The sequence below is a fragment of the Pseudophryne corroboree genome, chromosome 4 (assembly GCF_028390025.1).
Source record: "Pseudophryne corroboree isolate aPseCor3 chromosome 4, aPseCor3.hap2, whole genome shotgun sequence".
In the NCBI taxonomy this organism is placed as follows: Eukaryota; Metazoa; Chordata; class Amphibia; order Anura; family Myobatrachidae; genus Pseudophryne; species Pseudophryne corroboree.
This window is the reverse complement of record NC_086447.1, coordinates 82,015,021-82,042,574: the sequence shown is the minus strand read 5'-3', so window position 1 is coordinate 82,042,574 and position 27,554 is coordinate 82,015,021. Positions and strand designations below refer to the sequence as shown.

General features: G+C 45.2%; 1 protein-coding gene across 3 annotated transcripts in view; it reads right to left on the bottom strand.

Annotated features, from left to right (window-relative positions):
- Nucleotides 1–11,425: 11,425 nt before the first annotated feature.
- MMUT (methylmalonyl-CoA mutase) overlaps nt 11,426–27,554 on the bottom strand; it is a 136,268-nt gene continuing 120,139 nt past the window's right edge. For all 3 annotated transcript variants that reach the window (XM_063915205.1, XM_063915204.1, XM_063915203.1), the window contains exons 12-13: nt 23,513–23,680; nt 11,426–11,802 (exon numbers count right to left, since the gene is read on the bottom strand). In XM_063915205.1, coding sequence (XP_063771275.1) covers nt 11,674–11,802; nt 23,513–23,680 — 297 coding nt within the window. In that variant the 3' untranslated portion in view covers nt 11,426–11,673. The remainder of the gene's footprint in view (nt 11,803–23,512; nt 23,681–27,554) is intronic.

Sequence of the window (27,554 nt, the reverse complement as noted above, 5' to 3'; positions counted from 1 at the left end):
AGGACCAGCCCCACTCTAATCCAGCACCGAGGGTCGATTCCCACTCCTCAAATGCACCCATTCATGAAAGCCTGTAGACTGCATTAAATCCAGTTACAAGTTTCATCCCTCCCCCCATAGGGGGTTTTTCCGAGTTGATCTCTAGCTGCGGTTGTTCGCAGTGCAGCGATCAGGCTAAAAATCGGCATTTCTGCGCATGCGTATGCACCGCAATGCGCAGGAGCGTCGTACAGGAACAATGAGCATCGTGGGTTTGCACAGAGTCTAACGAACATTCCTGTCGCATGACCGAACGCAGGAAGATTGATATGAACTGGGCGTTTTCAGGGAGTGCTTAGAAAAATGCAGGCGTGGCAGAAAAAACGCAGGCGTGGCTGGGCGGGTGTGTGACGTCAAAAGCCATACCTCCGTCATTAGAATCAACGCACACGAACAGTAACTACAGGGCTGGTCTTGTTTTGCACAAAAAGATTTTGCAGGCGCTCTGCTGCACAGGCGTTCGCACTTCTGCAAAACGAAAATACACTCCCCAGTGGGCGGCGACAATGCGTTTGCACGGCTGCTAAAAACTGCTAGCGAGCGATCAACTCGGAATGACCCCCATAGCTCCAGATACACTGCCCTGTCCCATTCAATACACTTAAGGCAGGAATGCAACTCCCAGGTTACTCCAGTAAATACAGTTGGGACGGTATATTGTAGGGTTCACAGGAACAGATTATATACAATAAATACAGTACATAATGTGTAATATGGACATACAGTATTTGGTTAAATATTTTGTGGCATCAGAGGGCAATAAAGTTTCTTTAAATATATTTCTCTTGTATGAAAGCAATTACAGTGCCCAACATTGGCTTGTGTAGCCACTGAAATTACACAGGTACACTTTATGGCAGGCCTGATACCCCATTATATGCTGAGAGATACTATGAGCGGAGCCTCTGCGCCCAACAAAGAATGCGTCCAATCAGCCCTTCCCCACCAGGACACTCAGATCAGCAAAGTACTTATATTGCCAGTCCACACTCTTAACCACTTCCAGTAACGGACAATGTTTTCCCCACCAAACCGCTCAGAAATTGATTTTTTTTTTTCAATTAATGAAGTTTAGAAAGTATTTTTTATTAAATAATAAAATATTTTATTTGAAAAAAAAAAGTATTTACCCTCCATACCCCTTCATCCATAGGACCCCATTATAAAATAAATCCCCCCCATTGGCAATAGACCCTCCCCCCCCCCACTGGAATCAAATCCTAATAATAGTACCCCCACACCCCCTTAGTATAAAAAAATAAACATGTTTTATAAACCATATCCCCATTAAAAGCTCCTTTTTATGCCCTTTTCCCCAATACCCTGTGACCAGGGTATTTATTATTACTTTACCCCCCACCCCTTCCTTCCCCATGCAGAGCACGGCGGAGCTTGTGCAGGGGGAAGAAGATCAGTACACCCTGCTCTGGCTGATCTCTTCACACACAGAGATCAGATAAATTCTGCAGGTAAAGGAGCAAAGTTCCCCTACCTACACTGTGTCTCTCTAGAGCATGCGCTCCACAATGGCAGCCGCAAGGCATTCTGGGCTGCGATTCAGGCAGTGATGTTGGCAATCAGAGACACACTGAATAGACTGAACGGTCTGCGGACACCAGGAGACAGGTGGTTGCAAGTGATGCCACCAAGCCAGGTAACGGACTCCTGGCTTCAGTCAAATCACATGCGACCAACCGAGGCAAGTGGTTAAGACAGGAACTTTAAAGCACCTAACAGTGCAACAAAGTAAACATAAGTAAGCCGGCCGGTTACCTTTTGCTACTGTAACTTCTCTTTACCCAAGTTTGGAAAGATTGTCATTGTTGAAACAAAAAATAAATAGAATGAGATGAACAAGGGTGAGAAACAGCAGTTGTACAATGTCCGTAATGATTTACACAAATAAAGTCTATTAAGTGACAAAGTCGATTACATTTTATCTGGTGTTCAGTAGGCAGCTAGGGCAGAAAACAGTTCCAAGTACATATAATCCATGAATGGTTCCAAGAAATCTACTACAGTGTTGTTATTTATCATCCGTTTCAAGGTCTAATCAGTTTGTTGCGACTATTATATAGACCTAATATCCAGTGAGTCTCCAATGTGGATTAAAGATCAGAAGACGCTTCCACAATCATCAAGCATTCCACACTGTATTATTATTCACAAATGCATTTAGAGCGGTAATGATAGTTCATTTCACAAATCAGCCAACAGAAGTGATAAAAATAATCCTTATTTTAATGTGTGTGACGCGTTTCACTACTGAGCAGTTTCTTTAGAGAGAGAGCAGTGGGGAAAGATGATTAGATAAAATATCTACTGCAACATCTTTCACTGTCTACTTACTGAGAGCTCGAAGACAGTTACTCCACCTGCTTACAGTATTACACTGCAGTTATTTTTTTTCTTGTGTGGAATTCAAATTAAGATGTGTTTCGCTTAATCAAAGAATATAGAATATTATATGGAGACGTTACCATTGTGAAATTGTTGTTTAGGAAAAGCTAAAGCTATTGGTTCATGTCAACCAGATGGCAGTGGTGACTCTACTGGGCAATGCTGCCATCAGGGGGGGACTGCCAGGACTCCATTCCCAGGCCCTGACTGCAAGAGGATCCGCATGGCAGTGGTGTGGATTAGAGCGCACTGCAGGCTGCTATAGAGGGGCTCCGCCAGTGGCATTTTGAATTTGCAGCGGCAGCGCTTGATTGTCTGCCGGTCTGCGAGCTCAACTGGCTCGTGGCCTGCTCCAAATTTTAAATACTGCTGGTGCTGTCCTTCTATGGCTGCCTGCTTCGGACTCCTTGCCTGTGCTGCTGCTGAGGTCCCGGCCAACCGCAGTCATGCCAGAATGGTATGTTGTGGGGGCTTAAGGGGGATCGTAAGGGGGGGGGGGGGCTGCCTATTTTGGCTGTCCTGGGCCCCACAATTTCTGATGGCAGTCCTTTGGGTGCAGGAGAATTTGCCATTAAGAAGCACAGCATACCTCCAAATACATGCTTCAAGGATATCTGTGCTTGTTCACAGAAGGTACACTCATACTGACTGAAGTACTAATTAAATCACCTGTGCTTAAGCATGGGCCTAAAACCTGGACTGGACTGAGTTTAGTTACCACTGTCCTAACTGTTCCTATTTGGTGGGGGAAATTCTGGATTTTAGGTAAATTGTCCCAACTGCCAGGGCTGTCCAGAGGTGTTCACCTGCCAATGGTACCTGCTAGAGGCAGGACACTACGTTGTAAACTTGGATGACACTGTGAGATGCTGTCTATACTTCCATGTACCCAGCTAAAAATAAAGTCAGTGATTAATAAAGTTATTTGAAAACACCAATTCTATATCTCAGAAGCCCTGGTTTACGAGCCTACCTGGCCTTTCCTCAAATCTACGCCAGAGTGACGGCTTTGGAGAAATGCACAGTGATAACTAGAAAATGTATACACCTTTGGCAGAGCCAGTGATGTCACAGCAGCTTAACAGACTGCAGTCTTAGTTTTTCCTTACCTGCATCAGATCACATTCAGGAGGTAAGCAATGTTCAGTATTGGATACATAGTAAGGGATGAGTCACATTTACAATTTAAAGGCGCACATTTCACACTACTGGGCTGAGCTGTACCATATTACATTATTGCATTATTGCATTTCCATGACAGAAACACGTTAAGACTTATGTGTTCAGGAATAAATATGTAATTTTATGTGGAATAAGGCAAGGTAAATAAAATACTGTAGCAATGACTTATTGTTATATGTATTATATGATTTGTGTTATGTAAATTATGTTATACTGACTTTTTGACTATGCAGAGTTTTGTGTTACCTAGAAAATAAACATTGATGATGATGATGCTACCCAAATAATGGGAGATGAAGACCTGAAAATAGTACTCCTTATTTGCCTCAGTTGGTTGAATGTAACAGGCATATGGGCAAACTTTTGGAAGTAATAAAAGTGTGTGTAATATATATATATATATATATATATATATATATATTATAATCTGGCACTCTATATACATATGGCCACACTGCCCTGGTGCCATCCGTCGCCAAAAAGCATATAAAGAACAAAAGCAGCGGCACTCCGGGGCTTGTTGTGATGAAATTCTTGTATTTAAGACATAACAAACACTGTTAATCCAACGTTTCGGGGCCCGTAGCCCCTTTGTCAAGGTGAGTGTACCTTGACGAAGGTACACTTACCTTGACAAAGGGGCTACGGGCCCCCGAAACATTGGATTAACAGTGTTTGTTATGTCTTAAATACAAGAATTTCATCACAACAAGCCCCGGAGTGCCGCTGCTTTTGTTCTTTATATATATATATATATATATATATATATATATACACATATATATACATACATATATATATATATATATATATATATATATATATATATTCGTAAAAACGGACAGCACACCTGTTGTAAAACAAAATGGAAAGTCCTGGTGCCAGCGGTAGGTGCACGGGCAGTACACCATATAACAGAAGAAATCCTCCACGGCACTCAGTAAATAACACGCAAAAAGGCAGAAATACAGCTGTATTTCTGCCTTTTTGCGTGTTATTTACTGAGTGCCGTGGAGGATTTCTTCTATATATATATATATATATATATACATATACACGCACATATATATATATATATATATACATACATACATATACATATATATCTATATACACACACACTATACACGGGGCGGCGGCACTCCAGAAACACACAGCATGCCTGTAGTGTGCAACGTTTCAGCTGTTTAATGTGCTTTGTCAAGCATCAATAGCACAGTGTTTTTCTTCTAAGACCAGGGCACCGCTGTCCTGTGTATTGTATTGTGGTCATACACAGGGCACTAGCAAGTAACTGTATGGGAGAGCGAATGAGTGGCAGACATTGCTAACATGTATCTATTTTAATGCTTTGTCTGCCTTTGCTGACCTTACTTTGGGGCAGATTTATTAAGCTTGGTGAAGTGATAAAGAGGAAAGTGATAAAGGACCAGCCAATCAGATCCTAACTGCCACGTTACAGGCTGGGTTTGAAAAATGACAGGAGCTGACTGGCTGGTGCGTTATCACCTTCCACTTTATCACTTCACCAGGCTTAATAAATCTGCCCCTTTATACCTATAGGGCCTTATTCAGGTTTGTTAGCAAACCAAAAAAGCACACGACTGGGCAAAACAATGTGCACTGCAGGTGGGGCAGATGTAACATGTGCAGAGAGAGTTAGATTTGGGTGGTGTGTTCAAACTGAAATCTAAATTGCAGTGTAAAAATTAAGCAGCCAGTATTTACCCTGCACAGAAACAATATAACCCACCCAAATCTAACTCTCTCTGCACATGTTATATCTGCCCCACCTGCAGTGCACATGGTTTTATCCAGTTGCTTGCTTTTTTGGTTTACTTACCTGAATAACCCCCACTGTTAGCATTTGGGTCATCAGCATTGATGCCTATTAATGCTGTGGCTATGAGTGATGGGTCCCGATCAGGACACTTTATGTGGAGTTTGTATGTTCTCCCCATGTTTGTGTTGGTTTACTCTGGGAGATCCAGTTGCATCTTAAACTGCAGAAACTTACTGGTTGGTTTATTAATTAGCTTGTAGGGAACTCAACCCTAGTGTGTGTGATAGGGAATACAGGTTGTACACTTGTCTCCATAAAACACTGGGTGGTCTTCTGTTTGCCGGCGGTCGGGCTCCCGGCGCTCAGTATACCGGCGCCGGGAGCCCGACAGCCGGCATACCGACAATTATTTTCCCTCGTGGGGGTCCACGCCCCCATAGAGGGAGAATAAAATAGTGTGGCGCGCGTAGCGCGCCACCGTGCCCGTAGCGTGGCGAGCGCAGCGAGCCCGCAAGGGGCTCATTTTCGCTCGCCAAGCTGTCGGTAAGCCGGCGGTCGGGCTCCCGGCGCCGGGATGCTGGTCGCCGGGAGCCCAACCGCCGGCCAGCCGTAGTGAACCCTAAAACACTATATGGAATGGTAGCATTATATAAATAAATAAAATATTAGTCCTACAGTCCAATGCTGTTATCTGATTGGTTTTATGGTTAATCTATGGACATTGAAGTGTACAGTTCTCATCTGCAAATGCAGAAACACAGCAACATTGCCTGTAAGCACACAGTGAAGATTGTAGCAGGGCTCATTAAATATCTAACACAAGTCGTTGACTCAGGAGAGTGTATTTCCTAAGAGTTATGGCAGCATGCTGCGGGAAGGAAAACAAAAATAAGGGGTTTATTTACTAAGCCTTAGATGGAGATAGAGTGAAGAGAGATAAAGTACCAGCCAATCAGTTCCTGTCATTTTTCAAACACAGCCTGTAAAATGGGAGTTAGGAGCTGATTGGCTGGAACTGTATCTCCGCCCACGTTATCTTTCTCCAAAGCTTAGTAAACAGACCCCTGAGACTTTGTGACAGCCAATAAAAAGAGGGACTGTGCAATACACAAAGTTCACGTTTTCTATTATTATAGGCTTCACTCACATTCCAAATATAAATGACTTGCCCACCTTCGGATGTCAGTAACTGTATGCATTGCACAGATACTGTAGTCCTTCTTATTAAATGCTATTAATTACTTTTGAACTCATTGTAAATCTTTAGCCCCACCCATAGAGGCTCAAAACACTCAGAGGGGTGTGGCCACGCCATACTGGAGGCAAAACTTTAGAACTACAGTACACCCCCTCTCCCCCCCCCCCCCCCCCCACCCTGGGTTAATCATGCTTTTCAGTCATGTATTTGCGGCATCCAATGTAGTTGCTTACGCTGCCTATAGAAAATCATTGTACCCTGTCAAAATCCTTTGCTTTTGTCACATTACACCATGCAAAATAAAGTAAAGGAGATCCAACCTTTTGCATTCATTTATCTATTTCAACCCTCAACATGAAAGTTGATATAACATTCAAACAAATTCTTTACAATAAGTATAATTTAATTTACGAAGATATACGTGCTCATACTCTTAGAGCAAGGGATGGGGAACCTTTGGCACTCCAGCTGTTGTTGAACTACACATACCAGAATGCCTTGCTACCGTTTTACGATTTGGCCATGGTAAAACTGTTGCAGGGCATGCTGGGATGTGTAATTTAACAACAGCTGGAGGACTGAAGGTTCCCCACCCCTGTCTTAGGGGGGTCATTCCGACCTGATCGCACGCTGCCGTTTTTCGCAGCGGTGTTATCAGGTATGTAGTGCGCCTGCGCATGGGTCACAATGCGCAGGCGCCGCCTGTTGCCAGGGAGCGACAGAATTAACGAAGAAATTGATCGCACCCGCGACCGCAAGAAGATCGACAGGAAGAGGCCGGCCGGAGGCGTCAACTGACCGTTTTCAGGGAGTGTCTGTCTGAACGCAGGTGTGCCCAGCCGTTTCCAGGGAATGATCCTGATGTCAGCTCCGTCCTGGATGATCGCAGCGGGTGAGTAAGTCTTGGGCTGTGCAGAAACTGTGCAGCTCTCTGCACAAGCGAGCGCAGCCCTGTGCAGCGATTCCCCCTCCCCTGTAGGTGGCGATTACCTGGTCACAGCAGTGCTAAAAGTAGCCTGCTAGCGATCAGGTCGGAATGACCCCCTTAGGGTAACCAGTATAAACTTGCTCAGGTACAACCAATAATCTTCCATGATGATTTCCTGCAGGCACTCTTTACTGCTAGTACGGAGCTGTGCTTTTTGCTCTATTATATTCTAGGACGCCAGAATTAAGAACTATCCAAAATTCATAATCCTCCTTCTACACCCCAGCTCGCCCATCCCTTACTGACTCCTACTGTATTACTGATTTCCTATCTTGGATGTCTTACCACCATCTGAAACAAAGAACTGTTAATAATCACATCTAATACTTCTAAAATCCCAGGATTTCCATTACTAATACACCTGATGCCCACGCACACATTCTCTGTGCAATCTTCAAAGCTAAGATCTAGATCTATTCTCCTATCCAATTATTTATCAAATCCTTCCGGTATGCAATAAATATAAGATATGCACACAATGTGTAATGTTATGTCTCTCTCAGCTTTTGTAGCTCTGTAACCTGTTAAATTACCATTCCCAGAACCTCATCTATCCGTCTAAATCCCCCCCCCCCCCACTTATTATCCATAATCTATAAAAGCATTTAAACTACCCCCTCAATATGTCATCACATCTCACGTAATCTCCAATCTGTCCATTACGGTTATACCGAGACCTGCGGCTTATTGTACACCCTTGACTGCAGCGATTATAAATCATAAATGAAAACAGGTTTCTGTATTTTCACCACATTGGCTCTGAATTCACACACGAGTGTCACGGGGATTGTCAGCCCACACCAGCCGCTAATTTCCTATTAAATAGTATTGGTATGTGTTATCCTAACACTGCAGTTACGCAGGCTGTACCGTGAGATGGATGATAGATGTTTCCTAACTGCGCCAAAGTTGGAATAACATCAATCAAAAATCCCAACTTGCTTATCGGAGACCGCGGCTGAATTATACTTTACTATGCAGAACCTAGCACATTGTTTTATCACTACCAGCAGTCGGTCTCTGCTTCCCGCAGGTTAACCATTAAATATTTGATAGGAAATAAAAAAAGCATTCAAATGAACACAATCCCCTAAGAACAAGTTGTACCAAGGCTGAAAGTGGCTTTGTATTGAGTGACAGAAAAACTACAACACTTCCTTTACCCTAAGTGTTTTATAACGTCAAATTATTAATGCAATTGCTGTGATAATGGCCTATACCTCATGCGGAGCATTTGCGTAAACAATCACCGCCTTTATTAATAAGCCAAGGCTAGTCTCTAATGTTCCTTTTGTAGCTTCAGTCCCAGAATCTTAAACATTTAACAATGACATAAATGATCAATTACGGTCTATATTTTTTAGATAGATACGGTGCTGTATAGCGTTTGTAAATGTGCTATTATCTGCTGTGAGAAACAGAAGACGGACATGTACTGATCGGACGTAAACATGCCAGATACCAGTCACAGGACTAGAGCGGAACCAGAACACAAATAGAGTTGCAATGTGAGGATAGTGCTTATTAATCAGGCACTGCTCCCTGCAATGTGGGTCAGCAGTAAGTCAGGTTAGGAAAGGCCACTGCCCGGTGACCCTTGACACAAAGGACCCCGCCCCCGGAGGCTCTTCCAGGGTCTTATTTTATCATTGAGTTTGCTGCAGTTGGGAAGCACATCAGAGACAATACGCAGGGGGCGAGCAGGAACACAGAGGGAGTTCTAGAAGACTGACCAAATTAAGTTCGTGTCTGTGGCCTCCCTCAACAGGTGGCCGGCGTGTGGTTATTCCCAGCCCAAGCTTGTTTCTCTGTGTGGGCTGAATGGTTGAAGAACCACGTACTCCAACACTAGGGTGGTAGATAAGATGAGGACCACTGTTACAATGCCTCTTCCCTCCAGAACCAAACCAAGCCCAGTGTGTACCCCTGAGTATCACCATTATCTGTAACTCCTGAAACTGGGCACTAATTATCTGCCCCCATTGAAGGCAACTTTCAATTTAATATAAATCCCATCACACCTGTATGAAGAGCGAACAAGACCCCACCTTGAGTTTTGCCCAGGCTCCATACTAAGTACATAAACTAAGCATTGCCATATTACTGTAATTTCAGTCTCAAATTCTTAGGACACATTCCAACAGGCAATTTATAAGCACGTCAAATGCAAAAGCCACTTTGGACGGGACTGTAGGAGTCGACGCGTTTCACCACAGCGAGCAAAGTGCATTCTGAAAGACGTAGCACAATGCTAGTAAAACTGGGTGGGTACAGTGACATTAGAAACAATGGGTTATTTTGTTACACCTGCTCACATGTGCCAGGCTTGCAATGAAAGCAATGTATTAATGCCAGGGAGTATTAGGCTTAAGTCAAAAAATCTATAGTTATGTGAACAATGATGCAAGTAGCGGACATTTATTTTACTCCCATTTTACAATTATTTTTTAATAAGCCAGGTAGTAAAGGCAAATAATTTCCATTATTATACAATATCCTCTATGCAGCTTGTCCTTAAAGCTTCACATGCTGAGGAAACAAAGAATAGTTTCTAGTAAGGATGCAGCCACGTAATTGTGCAGGTCTGTCACAGAGCTGATTGCAGGACTGGAAAAGATAGTTTCTTGCTGTGTGATAAGAGTCTTCTTTAAATCTTGCTTGTAATAAAAAAAAAAAGACCACGGGAGAAGACAGCATTAAAGTGCGGGTATATTGCCCAGTATCACTTTCACGCATCGATCTGATCATGCCAGTATCTTACATGTCACTACACAGACATTACAGGACACTGCAGCTAAGGCACTACCCGCCAGCTGTTACTGATGTCTTGTTTGCAACACCTGGGAATTAGTGTAATTCCCATTGAAGCTGAATACTGTAATGGGGTCCCAATCCCAGATGAGCCCCTAGCCACAGCAAAGGCAGCCATGGTGACCGAATATTTGTTGTGCATTAATGACCTTCCGCATAAACAAGGCCAATGACGTGCTGAAGATGGAAGGAATTCATATACTGGTCCATGGTGCTGATAATGTTATCTTGCAGTCAGAAGTTCCCTCTCTCTTTCTAAGAAAGGAGGGAAGGACGGCCGGAGAGAAAGTTCAAACACCATCGAGATTATCCCTGGTGACATCACATAGTTTCCTGTTAGTGATGCTGAAACGCGTATTTGTGTGGTGACATCACATGGTTTCCTGTTAGTGATGCTGAAACATGTATTTGTGTGGCGACATCACAGGGTTGCGCTTTAGTAATGTCGAAACGCATATTTGTGTGATGATGTCACATTGTTTCCCTTTAGTAATGGCTAGATGCATATTTGTGTGGTGATGTCACAGGGTTTCCCTTTAGTAATGCTGAATTGCGTATTTGTGTATTGACATTATATGGTTTCCCTTTAGTAATGCTGAAACATATTTATGTGGTGACATCACATGGATTTCCTTTAGTAATTCTGAAACGCGTATTTGTGTGGTGACATCACATGGTTTCTCTTTAGTAATGGCGAAACACGTTTTTGCCTGGTAACGTCACATGGTTTCCCATTAGTAATGGCGAAACGCGTATTTGTGTGGTCATGTCACAGGGTTTCCCTTTAGTAATGCTGAATTGTGTATTTGTGTGGTGACATCACATGGTTTCATGTTAGTAATGCTGAAACGCGTGTGTATGATAACATAACATAACAGGACTTCCCTTTAGTAATGCGGAAATGTGTATTTGTGTAACGATTTGGAGGTCAAAAACCAGGAGTCCATTGTTACTTCAGTTACAGACAGCCTAATACTACTGAGGTGTTGAACTAGGGATGCACAAAGAATACGCACTGTAGCCATAACATTACAAAAAGTAAATTTTATTTTAAATTACAGTTGAACATATAGATCTCAGATCTTATTTAAGCAAATTTTCAATCAAAAAGGAATATGTGACCTTTTGTAGCAAAAGTCTTGTATACCCAGTAGGCCAAAAAGGCGCCTTTAAAATATCGCCTTCAGTTCGCCAGGAGGATGGCAATGATACCAGTAACCTAGTTCATCCGCAGCCAGTACTACAGGAAACGTGGTGACACTACACGGATTCTTATAGCGACTGCTGACGTTTCTCCAGATTCCTCTCAATGTCATCAATAACCTGGACAGCAGCTTTGGGGATGCGGGTTCCTGGTCCGAACACGCTGGAAACTCCAGCGTCATATAAGAAGTCATAGTCCTGCAGAAAACACAATGAGATGAGTATAAGTTGGAAATAGAACCATTTTGTAGTTATCGTTTCAGGTAGCAGCGCACAAACATGGAATTAGCGTCACAGTGGGTCCGCAGCAATTTATATTGTGTGTTGGGTGTGTGGTGCATGCAGGACCCTGGGTCCATGGAACCCTTACACCGCACACTCTGCACCCAGAGTATATTTGCCGGCAAGTGGATCTCTCTTCCTCTGCGGCATCATCTTCTTCTTCTTTGGGAAGTGAGCGCCGCGCAGCGACAGCAAAGACTCTGGCACTGCGTTACAGCCTTGCTCCCTTGTGCGAATGGGCTATCTTTCCGAATATCACTGGGGCGATGGTGTTGCGGAGAAGGGGGACCTGCTTGCGGGCACAAAGTAAGATATGGGTGGGCCTGCTGCTTAGTGGAATTGGCTCCCTTGCATTTAGCTTCCCTTGGGTGTTAATTTGCCCCCCAATTGGGAATTTGGACAACAAACCCAATTTCCAAATTTACATAATGAACAGTTACTATGCTATTGCAAAATAGGGCAACCACAAATTGCGCAGTAAGCATAGGTTATAGGGTGTACAGTAAATGGAGCAGAATAGAGGAGAAATGGGAATAAAACCGGCAGGGCACCATTGTGAATCAAGCCTGTGTTCAGGAACGTGGGTGCAAGAAATGGGGCTACAGACACCGAGGATTAAAAATGGGGCAGAAGGCACGTCAGAGGGTAAGAAGGTAAATAGGACAGCGTAGGCAGGAATACACTGGAAAAGAGGACCTTGCTTGTGACAGGTAACACTCTAAAGGGGACACGGCAGACACAAAGGGGGCTTAACTAAGACGGGGAGTAGATGGGTTATCAAGGAGGAAGAATTAAGAGGAGGGCTGGTAGATTGATGAGTATAAATGAGGTTGGAGATGATGGGGGGCTGAGGGCTTTGTAGCTGAGATGAAAAGATTCAACTGGATTCTGTATGAGGCAGTCACTGTAGCAGCTGGCGGAGAGGAAAATAAGTTGGCCGGCGACACTGAGGATTCTTAGGCTCATGTATAACTGAATAGCCTGCAGAGCATCAGCTGGACCCTTACTGTGGGAAACTGACGGCTGTGGCGTTTGAATTGTGACAAGCACCCAGTCTGTTAGTTTATTACAGAAAGCGCTCAGCACTAGATGGTGGCTCGTGGGCTAGTGAACACCAGGGATCTTATCCACTGACGGCTGGTGCACTTCCTTTTCAGTTGGTCCATGGCAAAATCATAAAAATATATTGTGATGTGAGAGAAATGGCACAGTATGGAGGAAAACTGACCAATTCTTGTAGAGTTGCAACAAACACTGTCCTGTGACATGAGTACGCAAATGTATACAGACATAACAGTCCGCTCATTCTGAGTAATCTTACGTAACGCCCAGAAGTTATGATGCAGCCAAGACTACGAATAAGTTCATTCATTTGGATTACTTTCATTCTGTTAAGCCCCTTAAGACCGACTAGCGAAAGAGCGCTATGTAAGTAAAAATAGGATTTTGGTACTTACCAGGTAAATCCTTTTCTTTGAATCCATAGGGGGCACTGGAGTACTCTTGGGATATGGACGGCTTCCGTAGGAAACAGCACTGAATATTTAAATTTAGAACACTCCACCCCTCCATATCCCCGAGTACCTCAGTGTTTTTTACTGAGCCTAACAGGAACTATAGAGAGGTTGACAATGGAGTATTACATATAACATAACGGACAACAACGAATTTGACACATAACGTTACTGACAACTAAACAGTTGACACCATAACCAGCACTTGATAAATTTGAACCAGTCGGTGAGAGTGTGTTACCATAAGATCCTCTGAACTTACCACAAACCAGGTAAAACTGCTCTGGGTGGGCGTCCAGTGCCCCCTATGGATTCAAAGAAAAGGATTTACCTGGTAAGTACCAAAATCCTATTTTCTTTTTCATCCACTAGGGGTCACTGGAGTACTCTTGGGACGTACCAAAGCTTCCCCCGTGGGCGGGAGAGCTGTTTGGCACCTGTAACACTAGGCGGCCAAAGCTAGATGCTGATGCCGCAAACGTATCAAACTTGTAAAAGCGCACAAACGTGTGCACTGAAGACCATGTAGCCGCACGGCAAAGCTGCGTCGTAGAAGCTCCCCGACCAGCTGCCCATGAAGTTCCCACAGAACGTGTGGAATGAGCGGTTACTGATGTAGGCGGCTGTAACCTAGCATGAAGGTAAGCCTGACGTATGGTCAGTTTTATCCATCTGGATAAGGTTTGTTTAGACGCTGGCCAACCCATCTTGGCAGCATCATAGAGAACAAACAACGTATCCGTCTTACGAACTGAAGACGTTCGGGATACATAAAAGCGTAATGCGCGTACCACATCCAGAGTTCCAGAATGTGCTGTCAACACAGGAACTACTATTGGTTGATTGATGTGAAAAGATGACACTACCTTTGGTAAGAACGCGGGATTCGTCCGAAGTTCCGCTCTGTCATCATGAAACACCAAATACGGTGGCTTGCATGACAAGGCACCCAAATCTGAAACACGCCTTGCCGAAGCTAAGGCTAGAAGAAAAATTGTTTTCCAAGTGAGAAACTTTATATCCACTTGCTGTAAGGGTTCAAAATATGAAATCTAAAACCAGATTCAAGTCCCATGGCGCTGTAGGTGGAATGAATGGAGGCTGAACTCTGAGGACACCTTGGAAAAAAGTGTGTATAGACGGCAATAAAGCCAATCGTCTTTGAAAGTAAATTGACAAAGCAGATACCTGCACCTTTAGTGTAGATAAACGCAGTCCTCCATCTAAACCCGTCTGTAGAAATAACAAAAGGCGGGATAACTTGAAAGATGATGTCGGAAACTTCCGAGCTTCACACCAACCTATATAGGTACGCCATATTCTGTAATAATGAGCTGCCGTAACCGGCTTCCTAGCTCGTAACATGGTTGGTATAACCGATTCTGGAATGCCCTCTCTTCTTAAGAGGGCGGTCTCAACAGCCACCCCGTCAAACGCAGCCGCGCTAAATCGGGGTAAAGGAACGGACCCTGTTGTAACAGGTCTGGACGTAGTGGGAGCGGCCAAGGATCATCTGCGAGTAGTCCTCGGAGATCCGAGAACCAAGCTCTCCGAGGCCAATGAGGCGCCACTAGTATGACTGTGACAGACTCTTTTGATCCGTTTTAGCACCAGAGGGAGCAATGGAAACGGTGGAAACAGATACACAAGGCTGTACGGCCACGCAACGGTGAGAGCATCCACCGCCACTGCCTTTGGATCTCTTGTTCTGGACACATACTGGAGCGTTTGGTGATTGTGTCGAGACGCCATCAGATCCACCTGAGGATAACCCCATCGCTGAACCAACATGTGAAACACTTCTGGATTTAATGCCCATTCTCCTGGATGAAAATCCCGACGACTGAGATAATCCGCTTCCCAGTTGTCCACTCCCGGAATGAACACGGCCGACAATATCACCTGGTGGTATTCCGCCCAATTGAGGATTCGAGCTACTTCCCGCATTGCCATGCGGCTTCTCGTTCCTCCTTGTTTGTTGATGTATGCGACCGCCGTCGCATTGTCTGACTGCACTTGGACAGTCTGAGAGCGAAGCATGTGCACTGCTTGTCGTAGCGCATTGTAAATTGCGCGGAGTTCCAGGACATTTATAGACAGCAATCTTTCGTGATCCGCCCAGAGACCCTGAAGCTGACAATTTTGAACTACCGCTCCCCAACCTCTGAGACTGGCGTCGGTCGTTAGAATTATCCAATTCCAGCCTCCGAACAGTCTCCCTGCGGTTAAATTGTGTTCCTTGAGCCACCAGAGCAGAGACACTCTTGCCCTTGGCGACAACCTCACCCTGTGGTGAATCTGCAGATGCGAGCCCAACCACTGGGCGAGCACATTCAGTTGAAATGGACCCGAGTGAAATCTTCCGAACTGAAGCGCTTCGAAAGCTGCCACCATTGTGCCTAAGAGGCGAATGCACAAGTGTACAGACACTGTGCGTGGCTTGAGCACTAATTGTACTAGATGGCGTAGAATCTGTACTTTCTGTTGTGGTAGGTAAATTCTTTGATTGGCCGTATCGAGAATCATACCTAGGAATTGAAGGCGTTGAGACGGAATTAGATGTGATTTCTTGAAGTTGACAATCCAACCGTGGTGAACCAGTACATTGTACGTTAGCAGCGCATGTTGGAGAAGCATCTGTTGAGACGGAGCTTTGATGAGCAGATCGTCTAAATACGGAACTATTGTCACTCCCAGGGATCTGAGATGAGCTATCATCACAGACATCACTTTGGTGAATACCCGAGGCGCTGACGACAGGCCAAACGGTAGAGCCTGAAACTGGTAATGGCTCTGGCGTATTGCAAACCGCAAGAATTTCTGATGAGGCTGCCAAATCGGAATGTGTAAGTACGCATCCTTGAGATCTAGCGCAATCATAAATTCCTTTGGCTCTAAACCCAGAATCACGGAACGCAGAGACTCCATCTTGAATCTGTAGTAAGTTACGTACTTATTGAGACCCTTTAAGTTCAATATTGGTCTGACTGAGCCATCCGGCTTCGGTACCACAAACAGACTGGAATAATAACCCTGACCCTGTTGATGTACAGGGACCGGAATCAAAACTGCTGAATCCAGTAAGGACTGAATGGCAATTTGCAGAACCGCCCTCTTGTCGTCCGACAGAGGCAATCCTGTCTTGAAAAACCGCAGAGGCGGAAGACAGTCGAACTCTATTTTGTAACCTTTTAACACTAAATTGAGGATCCACCCATCCGCGGATGTGTGGAACCACGCCAAATGGAACGTCTGAAGGCGTGCTCCCACAATCGGAGAACCGAGATGGGCTGGTAGCCCGTCATGCCACTGGTTTGTCGGTAACCTTAGCGTCCTGGCGACTTGTGTTGGTTTGTTGGAAACCACGTCCACGACCACGTCTAGCAGGCGTGGCTGTTCCTCTGCCACGTCCTCGAAAGGACTGAGGTCTAAAGGATTTGAACGAAGGTCCAGCGTACCTCCTTCTTGATACCGGTGGAGGCAATGGTAAGAAAACCGATTTACCTCCCGTAGCCTCAGCAATCCATGCGTCCAATTCAGGACCAAACAACTTCTTGCCATCGTAAGGCAACGCCTCTATACCTCGTTTGACCTCTGCCTCCGCTTGATAAGCACGCAGCCAGAGTGCTCGTCGTGCCGTAACTAGCGACGATGAAATACGAGAAGTGAGCTGACAGACGTCAGTAGACGCTGTACAGAGATACTCTGCAGCCTCACACATTTGATTTGCAAGAAGTATCAGGTTTTCGTCATGTAAAGCAGATTTGAGTTCTGTAATCCATATTATGAGCGCCTTAGTGACCCAGATGCCAACCAATCCAGGTCTCAGCATCACTCCTGCTGCTACATACATGGACTTTAGCATAGTTTCTATCTTGCGATCTGAAGGGTCTTTAAGCGTAGTAGCCGCTGGCACTGGTATGGTTAATTTCTTGGTAAGCTTCGACACTGACGAATCAACTATTGGTGGATTCTCCCATGTACATGTTACCGAGTCTGGAAACGGGTAACTAGACTTAAATCTGCGAGGTATAGAAAACCATTTATTTGGATTCTGTCGTGTTTCTACCAACATCTGATTAAGAGATTCCGAGACAGGAAAACTTATTGGAGTTCTTTGTCGTTTAGTAAATACGACCTGATCATTTGTGAGAGGCTCCTCAGTTTCAGTAAATCTCAGAGACTGACGCACCGCTCTGATGAGATTATCAATGCCGGAGCTGTTAAAATCCTCACTCTCCGACTCCACTTCGCCCTCCTCACCCTCATCTTGTTCCGTGAGGTCTGGCATGGAATCGTCAGAATGCAACATAGCAGAAACTGGAAAATCATAAGACATATGAAATTTATCCCGTTTACCCAAAATGGATTTGGACCTTTCGCAAGGCTGAGACGCCTCCGGTAGTTCTGGCGGTCTCACCCTAGACTCAGATCTTGCCGTTTCCCGCTCTTGTCGAGCGGCGGCCAATTCTGATTGCAACCCAGCCAGTACATTGGCTAGCATTTCCCAAGGAGGGTTCGGTGAGGAAATTGGCTGTAAAACTGGAGCAGAAATTGTATTCTGAACCGAATTCACAAAACATACTGTACATGTGGTAGATCCATCCGGTAACACACTGCTACAGACTTTGCAATTATGCTTTTTAGTTTTTGCTGGTGCTTTACTCATTATGGCGGCAGACAATACAATACACAAAAAACAGACACTTGCACGACTCAGTAAAATAGTAGTAAGGTGTCTCAATATATATCTGGCCAAGTGCAGTACACGTGGCCAGTACTATGAAATGTGATCCCAAATTCCCACTAACACCCCTGCGCCTCCGGTGGAGTAGAGATGTAGTACTGGAACGTTCTGGAATCACAGCAGGAAGACACAGGAAGCATGGTTAAAATGGCTGCCATGCTTAACTTATAATCACAGTGCAGTTTCTATTCTTAACTGATATTATAAACAGCCTGTGTAAAAATCCCTGCCAGTATAAAACAGCTTGTCATACTGCTGATGCTGCTGCTTTCCCTTCTATTCCGTTATTAGCCTCCTGTAATGACCTCCCCCCCCCGCGCCCCCGTCTGCTCCGTTGCGGATGCAGTGCGGGCCGGGCAGCGGGTAGCGTGGGGCCGCCAGCGGGAACCTGGAAGCGGGACGGGGAGCGCTATGATTAGCGGGCAGAGCAGCGGTGGCTCGGAGAAGCGGCGGCCGGAGCAGCGGTGGGGCTCGGATAAGCGGCGGCCGGAGCAGCGGTGGGGCTCGGAGAAGCGGCGGCCGGAGCAGCGGTGGGCTCGGAGAAGCGGTGGCCGGAGCAGCGGCGGCGGGCGGCCGTCAGTAGAGAGATCCCAGCGCCTTTAATCAATGTCCCCACACCTCGGGGCGGCAGCGGGAGCTGACCGCCCCGTTCACATACCTGCACTCCTGCTTGTGATGAGGCTCCGACGGGGCTTCTGTACAAGCGCCGGCCAGCCTGTGTGAAGGAGATCTGTGTGTGTGGCTGTGAGGGTGCTCATTCAGTGAGGACCGACACGCCACTGCTGCTTCAGCAGCTTGCACTATCCCTGACCCTGCCTTTTGGAAGGGGGAAAGGGATGTATATAAAATAGAAAAATATTTAAAAAAATAATAATAATAATTCAAAGTAATTGTGGACTCAGCCACAGAGCTGTTACTACTTCGAGCACAGAAAAAACACTGAGGTACTCGGGGATATGGAGGGGTGGAGTGTTCTAAATTTAAATATTCAGTGCTGTTTCCTACGGAAGCCGTCCATGTCCCAAGAGTACTCCAGTGACCCCTAGTGGATGAAAAAGAAATTATTATGTCTATTCATGTTCAGGAGAGACTTGTACGATCTTATTCGCATGTTTTCAGCATGCCAGACTCATAGGGTCTGGAGTGACAGAAAAGTGGTGATTACCAAATTGACAGACCGCCATATCGCGCCATAACTTGGCAGAACCGCTCGTCTTTGGGTGACATTCCATTAAAATGCATCTTATTCGCAAAACGATACGAATAGGACGCGCAAGCAACTTATGCGGCTTAAAATTATACGGGGTATGCCTATAATCTGTGTGCGTCCGTGGCTGTATCTGTCCTATATTCTGTATGCGACCGTGGCTGTATCTGCCCTATATTCTGTGTGTGACCGCGACTGTATCTGCCCTGTATTATGTGTGCGACCATGGCTGTATCTGCCCTATATTCTGTGCGCGACCGTGGCTGTACCTGCCCTATATTCTGTATGCGACCGCGGCTGTATTTGCCCTATATTCTGTGTGTGACCGTGGCTGTATCTGTCCTATATTCTGTATGCGATCGTGGCTGTATCTACCCTATATTCTGTGCGCGACCGTGGCTGTACCTGCCCTATATTCTGTATGCGACCGTGGCTGTATCTGCCCTATATTCTGTGTGCGACCATGGCTGTACCTGCCCTATATTCTGTATGCGGCCGTGGCTGTATTTGCCCTATATTCTGTGTGCGACCGTGGCTGTATCTGCCCTATATTCTGTGTGCGACCGTGGCTGTATCTGCCCTATATTCTGTGTGTGACCGTGGCTGTATTTGCCCTATATTCTGTGTGCGACCGTGGCTGTATCTGCCCTATATTCTGTGTGCGACCATGGCTGTACCTGCCCTATATTCTGTGTGTGACCGTGGCTGTATCTGCCCTATATTCTGTGTGCGGTCGTGGCTGTATCTGTCCTATATTCTGTATGCGGTCGTGGCTGTATCTGTCCTATATTCTGTGTGCGACCGTGGCTGTATCTGTCCTATATTCTGTGTGCGGTCGTGGCTGTATCTGTCCTATATTCTGTATGCGGTCGTGGCTGTATCTGTCCTATATTCTGTGTGCGACCGTGGCTGTATCTGTCCTATATTCTGTGTGCGACCATGGCTGTATCTGCCCTATATTCTGTGTGCGACCATGGCTGTATCTGCCCTATATTCTGTGTGTGACCGTGGCTGTATCTGTCCTATATTCTGTGTGCGACCGTGGCTGTATCTGCCCTATATTCTGTGTGCGACCGTGGCTGTATCTGCCCTATATTCTGTGTGCGACCGTGGCTGTATCTGTCCTATATTCTGTGTGTGACCGTGGCTGTATCTGCCCTATATTCTGTGTGCGGTCGTGGCTGTATCTGTCCTATATTCTGTGTGCGACCGTGGCTGTATCTGTCCTATATTCTGTGTGCGACCGTGGCTGTATCTGCCCTATATTCTGTGTGCGGTCGTGGCTGTATCTGCCCTATATTATGTGTGCGACCATGGCTGTATCTGTCCTATATTCTGTGTGTGACCGTGGCTGTATCTGCCCTATATTCTGTGTGCGACCGTGGCTGTATCTGCCCTATATTCTGTGTGCGGTCGTGGCTGTATCTGTCCTATATTCTGTGTTCGGTCGTGGCTGTATCTGCCCTATATTCTGTGTGCGACCGTGGCTGTATCTGCCCTATATTCTGTGTGCGGTCGTGGCTGTATCTGCCCTATATTATGTGTGCGACCGTGGCTGTATCTGTCCTATATTCTGTGTGTGACCGTGGCTGTATCTGCCCTATATTCTGTGTGCGACCGTGGCTGTATCTGCCCTATATTCTGTGTGCGACCGTGGCTGTATCTGTCCTATATTCTGTGTGTGACCGTGGCTGTATCTGCCCTATATTCTGTGTGCGACCGTGGCTGTATCTGCCCTATATTCTGTGTGCGGTCGTGGCTGTATCTGTCCTATATTCTGTGTGTGACCGTGGCTGTATCTGTCCTATATTCTGTGTGTGACCGTGGCTGTATCTGCCCTATATTCTGTGTGCGACCGTGGCTGTATCTGCCCTATATTCTGCGTGCGACCATGGCTGTATCTGTCCTATATTCTGTGTGCGGTCGTGGCTGTATCTGCCCTATATTCTGTGTGCGGTCGTGGCTGTATCTGTCCTATATTCTGTGTGCGACCGTGGCTGTATCTGTCCTATATTCTGTGTGCGGTCGTGGCTGTATCTGCCCTATATTCTGTGTGCGGTCGTGGCTGTATCTGCCCTATATTCTGTGTGCGGTCGTGGCTGTATCTGCCCTATATTCTGTGTGCGGTCGTGGCTGTATCTGTCCTATATTCTGTGTGTGACCGTGGCTGTATCTGCCCTATATTCTGTGTGCGGTCGTGGCTGTATCTGCCCTATATTCTGTGTGCGGTCGTGGCTGTATCTGTCCTATATTCTGTGTGTGACCGTGGCTGTATCTGCCCTATATTCTGTGTGCGGTCGTGGCTGTATCTGCCCTATATTCTGTGTGCGGTCGTGGCTGTATCTGCCCTATATTCTGTGTGCGGTCGTGGATGTATCTGTCCTATATTCTGTGTGTGACCGTGGCTGTATCTGCCCTATATTCTGTGTGCGGTCGTGGCTGTATCTGCCCTATATTCTGTGTGCGACCGTGGCTGTATCTGTCCTATATTCTGTGTGCGACCGTGGCTGTATCTGTCCTATATTCTGTATGCGGTCGTGGCTGTATCTGTCCTATATTCTGTATGCGGTCGTGGCTGTATCTGTCCTATATTCTGTGTGCGACCGTGGCTGTATCTGTCCTATATTCTGTGTGCGGTCGTGGCTGTATCTGTCCTATATTCTGTATGCGGTCGTGGCTGTATCTGTCCTATATTCTGTGTGCGACCGTGGCTGTATCTGTCCTATATTCTGTATGCGGTCGTGGCTGTATCTGTCCTATATTCTGTGTGCGACCGTGGCTGTATCTGTCCTATATTCTGTGTGCGACCGTGGCTGTATCTGCCCTATATTCTGTGTGCGACAGCGGCTGTATCTGCCCTATATTCTGTGTGCGACCGTGGCTGTACCTGCCCTATATTCTGTGTGCGACCGTGGCTGTATCTGCCCTATATTCTGTGTGCGACCGTGGCTGTATCTGCCCTATATTCTGTGTGCGACCGTGGCTGTATCTGCCCTATATTCTGTGTGCGACCGTGGCTGTACCTGCATACTAAATGCTACGCTATAGTGGTTTCCTGGAAACCACTATTACGTAGCATTTCATATGCAGATACAGATGCGGTCATACAGAATATAGCCATGCCACAGAGTCTGCTTATGTGTCCTAGTCACATAGTGATGTGAATAAGACACATTTTCGTCAAAAAAAGAGAGACACCTGATGCCCTATATTCTGTATGCGGTTGTGGCTGAATATAGGGCAGATACAGCCATGGTCGCACACAGAATATAGGGCAGATACAGCCACGGTCGCACACAGAATATAGGACAGATACAGCCACGGTCGCACACAGAATATAGGGCAGATACAGCCACGACCGCATACAGAATATAGGGCATCAGATGTCTCTCTTTTTTCGACGAAAATGTGTCTTATTCACATCACTATGTGACTAGGACACATAAGCAGACTCTGTGGCATGGCTATATTCTGTATGACCGCACCTGTATCTGCATATGAAATGCTACGTAATAGTGGTTTCCAGGAAACCACTATAGCGTTGCATTTAGTATGCAGGTACAGCCACGGTCGCACACAGAATATAGGGCAGATACAGCCATGGTCGCACACAGAATATAGGGCAGATACAGCCACGACCGCACACAGAATATAGGGCAGATACAGCCACGGTCGCACATAGAATATAGGGCAGATACAGCCATGGTCGCACCTGTACCTGCCCTATATTCTGTGTGCGACCGTGGCTGTACCTGCATACTAAATGCAACGCTATAGTGGTTTCCTGGAAACCAGTATTACGTAGCATTTCATATGCAGATACAGGTGCGGTCATACAGAACATAGGCATGCCCCAGAGTCTGCTTTTATGTCCTAGTCACATAGTGATGTGAATAAGACACATTTTCGTCAAAAAGAGAGAGACACCTGATGCTAAAGGAGTTGCACTGGACCTGTTCGCTCACTCACGCCAGACATCTCCCACTGCGTGGTGTATTGAAGCAAGCTGTATGAGGGCACATTTGTATATCTAAAGTAGCCTTGCGAGTGGCAATAAGCAACAACCTTATAAACAACACCGCATTGAAAATGATTTATGAGAGCTGCGCAATTCTGAATAAACTCATCACTTGCTATTATTAGTGTCTGTGGACTCACCTGTGGCGGGATTACTCCCCCACACACAACAAGGATGTCTGGGCGACCTAAAGCACTCAGCTCTTTGAGGAGTTCAGGAACCAGGGTTTTGTGTCCAGCGGCCAGAGTGCTGACACCAACTCCGTGAACATCCGCATCCACCGCCTGCTGGGCGACCTCCCGCGGTGTCTGTTTGGAAAGGACAAGAAAGTTATTCCTAAGCGTTCTAGAGCAAATGTACAATGTGTCTCCATATGAAACACGTGGAGCCAGCTCCAGACATTTACAGACCAAGCATTTTACTGTAATGAGCGGTGGGGGTTTGAGAAAGGCTTTAATCTCTGCTGCAATGGAGTAAGAAAGTGCTCTCTAGGGGAGAATGGGTAAGAACACCACACGTGAATTTCTGTTGATGCTGGATGAGATACTCGGCTATGAGATGAGCATGCCATTAGCACCAAAGCCAAGACGTCTTAATAGTTATTTATAGAAGAAATCTCTATTCCATTTCGAGTACTAGACAATAGTCACAGGGAATAAATAATGACGGGTAATTTCCCCCAGAGCCCAGCAAATTGACTCCTAAGTGGCTTACTGCAGAAGGGAAGTTAATAATTTAATTATTTCTTTAATGTGCAAAGATCATTTGCACTTTCACAAATGAATACATTGTGGCATTAACACCTGCAGAAAAAGTACAAGCCTGTTAATGGCACTTTCCCGTCATTAACCCCGCAATTTCTTTGCACATCACAGATGACAGCAAAAGCCTTCATATTCGTCTTTTTAATTTTTAATCTAATTTAACTTTTACAGGGACATGGTAATGAGAACAAATGCATCAATTTAAGTGATATACGAAACCCATGACCCAATTGTCTGTGCCGAATTGCCAAGTAATACCACTGCGCCAGGATGTAGTATGTCTGTAATGCATTGACACGCGATGTGGCGCTGACTGCTTTAGCTCTGGTATATTCACCATTGATTTGCAATTTCTACCAACACGGATCAAGTCCATCATTCAGGGCTTGGAAAAGGCAAACTAGCACTCCTCCCAGCTGCCCTTAATTAGTATATATTGGAATAGGCACTTTGAATGGTAAGTACTTGATAAATTGACATCATGTCAGTATTAGGAATGGGTTTGGGGTGTTGGGTCCCCTGGGTGAGTGTGGCCAGGCTGCTTTGGAGCACCATAATTTTAACACTTAAATCTTTTTTAGCACCTAAACAGGTTTTTTTTTAAACTAAATGTGACACTTTTTAACGGGTGTGGATTATAGAGTCGACCAGACTTATGTTGACACTGTCTAGGTCAACCACTTTTGGTCCACAGTAGCTAAGTCGACACCTGAAATGGGTAGACACAAGCATTAGGTCGACATGTACAAGGTCGACAAGACAAAAGGTCGACAGGAGTTTTTTTTTAAAAATTTTTGGATGTAGTTTTTCTTCGTAGAGTGACCGGGAACCCTAATTAGTGCACCGTGTCCCCTTGCATGGCTCGCTTTGCTTGCCAAGCTTCAGGCAAGGTTACTATTCCCAAACGTAATCCACGTGGATCGTAAAGTATGAAAAACGTAAAAATAAATTGTTAAAAAACCTCATGTCGACCTTTTGTCATGTCGACCAACAGTGGTCGACCTAGACACTGTTGACCTAAGTGTGGTCGACCTAGAGACCAGATACCCTTTTTAACACCCTAATACTTCTCACCTACAGTGTGTAACACTTTTAGAACTGAGCTGCTACTTCTTATTAATGAAACACCTTTTAACACTTAAGCTGCTACTTCAATAGTGTGATGCCTTAGGGAAGTTGGGTGGGGTTGTACTGGCCAGAGGGGATCCCGTGCTCTGGACTTAAACCTTAGGAATGTTAGGGACCCGCCTGATGAGGTCACTTGGCCCATATTTTTTGCCCAAAAATGCTAAGAACCTCAATTTTACTTCATGTTAAATTGCAGAGTTTATTATAATTGTTCTGATTACTAGAGTTCTTAGTGTTTACAGTGTGCACCTGCATTTTCTCTTTTTTTCTGTGTAACACAATTCCCTAAATAAGCTGAAACGTTACATATAATTTATTAATGGAGAAGACCTTGAAGATATAGTGTAACACACGTTGGCGTTGATAATTAGTCTTTTGCCAATTTTCACAAAACTGAGACGCACACTTGTGAAAGTGTGTTTCCATCTCTGTGTGCCTTTAGTTGCACCTTCAAGACTTGCCCCAGCTCTGTCGCAGATGCAGTTCCTTACTTCGCTTTACATAAGAACTTAAGCATGAAGAAATAATGTCAAATAAATCCTAATTATAGACGGCCGTATTTGTGGTTTACAGCACTAAAACTAATCATTGCTGCACACATGAGTAACACATTTACTGTAATAGAATATTCTATAGTACTGTAATAGAATATTTTTAAGCATCCAGGTACAGTATGTAGGGGACACAAATGTGACAGAATAATGACCTGACAATTACCTGAACATATGAGATATGTGCATATTAACAGATGGGAAATGCTAAACTTGTCATATGTATAATAATATGGACGCAAAATTGGCCACAGCTAATGATAATCGATGAACGAGAAAAATAAGTTAATGTATTGCATTCTGGCTGCTCGTACACCAGATGCCTCAGTATTAACAATATTCTGAAAATGTGCCATCAATCAATACAGTGTTATTTAATTCCACATCATCTGTGGCCTGGTAACAGTTTAAGGAACATGGGCTGTTACTGCAATAGGCCGTGCCTGCAGAATAAACAAAGGGAGACGTAATCTATCCATTCTGTGTAAAGTTCACCCATCAAATCAGACAGCAGAATTAGCTATTTTGTGCAGTGAACCTGTTTGTATGAAGTAACTAAGCAATAACAACACTCCTGTGGCATGAGGCACAGTGCCTCGTGTCTCAGTGATACTGATTTAGCACACACCGCTGCCTCTACTCTATGGCAGAAGTGTCTAGTATTCCTCAATAGTATCACTAGTTCTTAGCAGTAGTGGTAGATTGTATACTATTGAATGACAGCCTAGCTCACAAAATGGCTGACATTGCCAAGTGACGTGCAAAAGTGCTCTTAAATATCAACACATACATAATATGGATACAAATTATTCAAATTCTTCATAGTGAAACGCGTTGATGTGGAGAAACGAAACGCGTGTGCTTTTTCATGTTGACCTTTTGAACCTGTTGTCCGTTTGTACTCATCGGCCTAATGTATGTCAACCATACAGTGTCGACCAGTACATTCTTGATCCGTTAATCCACACCCATGTCTTTATATGTGCAAGCTAGCAAATATTTTATCTGAGTAACAGAAAATAATAAAAAAGCATCAGCTTAAGAAAAGATAACTATGATAAAAGGCGATGCCTCGATCAGTGTAGCTGGAAATCCTAACTGATTGGTATATTTACTGTAATACATAATGAAATGGGGGCATCCATATAAGGTATGTAGAAAGTACATACAGATGTGTCCTCATTCACTGTTACCGCAGTCGCGTCACACGTCCCTTCTAGGCGCTCCAGGTCCCGTGCGGCACGGCTTGCGCTAAGCATAGTTTCCCACTCGATGTGTCTTAGTCGCAACGCGTTGCTTCACAAGACTCACTTGTTTTTTCCTAAGACTTTGTTAGCTGTTCCTATATGATGCAGTTATTTCAGACAAAACTCTTATAGGCACTTATTCAGAGGAGGGGACCTGCGTGCAGCCTCCCCCGGTGTCCCGGCGCCTGCGCGGAGAAGACTTCAGCCATGTTCCAGAGTCAATTGCGCATATCTCCAGGAGAATGTCACCGACGCCATTTTCATAGGCGGCCATAGGCAGACGGAGAAGCTGTACTAGTCATGGAGCTGGTAGAGTTTCCATGGTGCAATTGGGGGTGGCTTGTAAAGACGCTCCACGTGGTACTTCAGCGCCAACAAACGCTGAGAGTGAGTGTCCCAGTCTTTGGACGCACAGATGTACACTAGGGAAGGGCTTTGTAGCGTTCTTTGCATAAAGTCGCAGACACCACCTGCATCCGACTCAAAATCAGG